Genomic DNA, 4,785 nt, shown 5'->3' on the forward strand with positions numbered 1-4,785 from the left:
AACATATGTCACATGTTGTTACAACTGCAGTTTTCTCTATACTTATGTCTTCTACATATTGTCTGTTGAATGTGTTCTTGTCTAAACATAAATAACGACATTGAAAACTAACGAACATTTTTCCATGTAACGTTACATTAAAATATTTGGTTTTCATGTTTAATACACGAATACTGGTATAAGTGGTATTACATTCTAAATTAATGTAACAAATAAAAGTACAACATCATTAAAGTTGTTTGTATATCAGATATAACACTAGAGTTAGTTTATTTAATGACATCCAGTTAATTATTATCACTTACTGTGTTATACGGTATCTATTACTTTCAGGTATATTATGATATGTGTTATTTTACTGGTTGGCTATGGTATTCAGTTATAGTATTTCATTACTATGTTCTGTTGTACATAATTTCAATGACATACTTTAGAACTGTACCACTGATATACATTATTTTGTCGTGGTGTTACTCGATTTTCACTTCAATAGGGTTTCTTTGAAGAATATATTTTAATAATAGCATTTCTGCCCAACTGACATCAATAATAAATAGTTTCTGTTCAGTCACACGTACAACCATGTTGATCTCTCAGAAATCGCATTGACACCAAAAATGTCTCACATCAGTCACACTAAAACCTATAAAAACTAACAACAGTTACAACGACGCTCGTAATAATTTCACAACAGTCACCATGAAATCCGAAATGCGGCCCGGCATGACCAGGTGGGTTAAGGTACTTGACTTGTAGTCCGAGAGTTGCGGGTTCGAATACCCGTGACACCACACATGCTCGCCCTTTCAACTGTAAGGACGTTATAATATGATGGTCAATCCAACTGTTCGTTGGTAAAAGAGTAACCCACCATTTGGCGGTGGATGGTGATGACTTGTTGTCTTCCCTCTAGTCTTACCCAGCTAAATTATGAACGACTAGCGCAGATAGGTCTTGTGTAGCTTTGCGCGAAATTCGAGACAAGTTCCCCAGGCACAATACAGTAACAGACGTTCATAACGTTCTCTTACTAGTCACAGTAACATCACCAGTTTGTATGTCACTATGGAAACGGAAGTGTGACGTTATATGTAATTAATATGTACATGCAAATGATATATTAACCATTTATTAATTAAAGATTAATTTCATAATTAGATTATACTTTATGTAGATATACAGATACCATGTTTGTACGTTACACTCAACAAGTTACACATTTTCATAAAGTTATCTATACTCTTGTAACTGAACCCTATATCTAGCACCATAAGCCCTCAATCTCTCATCTGAACCATCGGAATTGCATGAGAAAGGTTATTCTGGACTAAGTATGTAAACAAACCTTTAAAACAGTAATGTCTGTAGTGTGTGTAATTTATATTGTATTACAGTAATTATATCGTTAAACTTATAAATATAATTTTAATTTAATACATCTTACATTTAGACTTTAAATTTAACTTGATAAAAATAAGATAATATATTTAACAAGATATTTTCTGTTTGAAAAAACGTGTTGTACAATGTTCGTGATTTTAACAAAATGGTGGATCGTAGATGTCTCTTTATGTAAGTTTTCGATCTGTTCTTGTAAAAATGAATACTTTAGGCCAGTGTTTATAAAAAGAAGCGGAAAATTCAGATGTTGACTAGAGCCATATTTAGAAAACTATAAACATTTCTTGGAAAAACATCAGATATAGTTACTAACACGGTTCTAACTTGCAGTAATCTAAGGAAAACCCTCTTTAGATATCCTGTTTAATACAACTATAAAACCACTGATAGAAAATTCACATCTTCAGTCTATAAGAAACCAGTTTTGTGTTATTAACCATTTAACAATGTACAACACTGTGAAGACATTAAGTATTTTGTCTTTTTTCGTGTTGACCCAGGCTGATGTCCATTATCACACAGCTTGTAATACTGTTGGGTCATTGAAAGGAATAGTGGACTCCGTTACAGAATTAGTAGATCTGGCTAGAGAGAGAATTTCTACTTTAGAAGGTAATATATTTTACTTGAAGTATTTTAGTTAACGCAAAACATAAATTCGACTAAAGGAACATTTAAATATAACTAAATGTTACGTTAGAATGTTAAACATAAATGTTACAATATTATTGTTAGTAACACTGTATGTTCAACTACTTTTCTGTTTCCACATTAAAGTTTTTATCCGTTACTCTTTAGACGTGTTTTCTACAACCACATTTGAACGAACATTTTCACCGATTGTTAATGACAAACAAAACCGATCCTTTCAACAATCTCTTTGTGTGACAAATACGACGGATCAAAAGCCACCTCTACCAGAAGACTGTGCCAGTATCTATAAACAAAAACTGAACCGAACCAGTGGTGTCTACAAGATTCAGCCACGATTTTTGAATCAGTCGATCTCTGTATACTGTGATATGGAGACATCAGGAGGAGGGTGGACGGTAGGTGAACTAAACTTTGTTTCGTGGGGTAGCTTTAGTTAATTCTCAGTTAGTGATTGTTTTTGTGAAACATTTAATTAAAAGATAGCCAATATTTTCATAGAAAAAAAAACTACTTTGTTGTATAAACTCAGTTATGTAGAAGAATTGGAAACTAAGTTTCAATACCGAGCCCACATTTGACAAAAAAAATATAAATAAATATACAAGTTATCTTTTTACTTTGTAATTAATTGTTTTAGTTTGTTTATATATATATCAGAATGTGTGTTCAACCTGACTTTCTGCATGATGATAAGCATATATTAGTATTTAATAACACAGAGGAATCTTCTCTGGAGTTTATTTCGATGTTATGATAATACAATCCTAAAATCATCTATAAAACATCAACTCAAATCATATGAACAAGTTTTATTTTAGATTTCAAAGCTTTCGTTTTCAGACAAGTTTTATAAAAATAGAATAATGTTGAATAATGCAGAAATATATATTTTCAAGTATCATTTTAATATAAAACTTAGTTATCTCAGTATATCTTATTGATTTTCTTATTTCTAGTTGATCCAAAGAAGAGGAGATTTTGGAAAACCATTTGAAAATTTTTACAGATCGTGGGTAGAATACAAAAATGGTTTTGGAAATTTAACCCAGGAGTTTTGGTTAGGTAAATCTTTATATATTTATCTAACTGTGATCAACTACTTATTTCTTTTCATGTTATTTAGTATTATTTGATGTAATTAATGATACACTGTCTTATAAAATATTAATTTTTTATATACTGCTTCTGTTCCAGGCAATGACATCATTTTCTCGTTGACCAATCAGGACAACATGGTGCTCCGTGTTGATCTGGAAGATTTTGAAGGAAGTCGAAGATATGCAGAGCATGACGAGTTCTTGGTACGAAGCGAAAAAGAACTCTATAAAATGAGTTACAAAACGTACAAGGGTGACGCAGGTGAGTTTAAACTTTATTCTAGTATATAACATCTTACATTAGTTGTTTATATATTATTTATTAGTTATTTCAAATTATTTTAGGAAATTCTCTCGCTCACCACAACGACATTATGTTCAGTACCAAAGATAAAGACAACGATAGAAACAGCGGTAGTTGTGCTCAAACCTACAAAGGCGGATGGTGGTACAATTCATGTCATAATACCAACCTAAACGGTGTGTATTACACAGAAGATAAGGTAGATACAACCGGTATTACCTGGCATGAGTGGAAAAGTAAACACAGTACACTAAAGACAAGCGAGATGAAAATAAGACCTGTAGAGTTTATTATTGGTAAATAAATAATAAATAAAATCTAAATATATAATACGAAATTGTATTTTACGTCATACATCGTGATAAACGGACAAGATACAGATACTCTTAACATGTTTTATGTTTTTCTCTGTGTGTAAATAATTACCATTAAGTGGATATTTTACCTTAAACAAATAAAGTAATTTTGGTCAATGTTTTCTACTGTTACTTGAATATAATGTGTTCTGTACAATAAATATATTATTAAAAGGTTTAATAACATCTAAAACCTCGAAACCGACCTGGTAGCCCAAGAGTTGGCGGTGGGTGGTGATGACTAGCTGCCTTCCCTCTAGACTTACACTGCTAAATTATGGGTGGCTATCGCAAAAAGCCCACATGTAGCTTTCCGTTTAATTCAAAAACAAACAAACAAAAAGCTCGAAACCAACTAAATACTGACTGTTTCCTAGCTACCAGTTTAATCATTTGTGTCAATAGTTACATGATTTTGGTGTTTGTATAAAATATAATCTCGGGCTCTCAATAACAAAAACATTACATCTTTACCTAAATCTATAATATTGCGATACAAAATTTCAAATCTCATGGGGCCTGGCATGACCTAGCGCGTTAAGGCGTGCGCTTCGTAATCTGAGAATCGCGGGTTCGTGCCCGAGTCGCGCCAAACATACTCGCCCTTCCAGCCGTGGGGGCGTTATAATATGACGGTCAATCCCACTATTCGTTGGTAAGAGAGTAACCCAAGAGTTTTGGCGGTGGGTGGTGATGACTAGCTGCCTTCCCTCTAGTCTTACACTGCTAAATTAGGGACGGCTAGCAAAGATAGCCCTCGAGTAGCTTTGTGCGAAATTCCAAAAACCAATCAAATCTCATATCTTGTGTTGTTATCAGTAACAAATATTAATGTTAACTTAGAAATAAAAACTACAAAAATAACAATATACGAGTACATTATGTTTCTATCAAATAGAATGTTCTTCTAACGTATAACATTTATCATACATGTTAAGGACGAAGTCTAGTTGTTAGCGTGACGTATTGTGAT

At 32.6% G+C, this 4,785-nt stretch overlaps 1 protein-coding gene across 1 annotated transcript; it reads left to right on the plus strand.

Moving 5' to 3' along the window:
* Positions 1 to 1,751: 1,751 nt before the first annotated feature.
* LOC143239060 (techylectin-5B-like) lies at positions 1,752 to 3,929 on the plus strand. The gene is made up of 5 exons (XM_076479851.1): positions 1,752 to 2,013; positions 2,200 to 2,450; positions 3,012 to 3,117; positions 3,250 to 3,414; positions 3,498 to 3,929. The coding sequence occupies exons 1-5, from the start codon at positions 1,848 to 1,850 to the stop codon at positions 3,758 to 3,760; spliced, it is 951 nt and encodes a 316-aa protein (XP_076335966.1). The 5' UTR covers positions 1,752 to 1,847; the 3' UTR covers positions 3,761 to 3,929.
* The last annotated feature ends 856 nt before the right edge of the window (positions 3,930 to 4,785 follow it).

The sequence above is a fragment of the Tachypleus tridentatus genome, chromosome 13 (genome assembly GCF_004210375.1).
Source record: "Tachypleus tridentatus isolate NWPU-2018 chromosome 13, ASM421037v1, whole genome shotgun sequence".
Classification (NCBI taxonomy): Eukaryota; Metazoa; Arthropoda; class Merostomata; order Xiphosura; family Limulidae; genus Tachypleus; species Tachypleus tridentatus.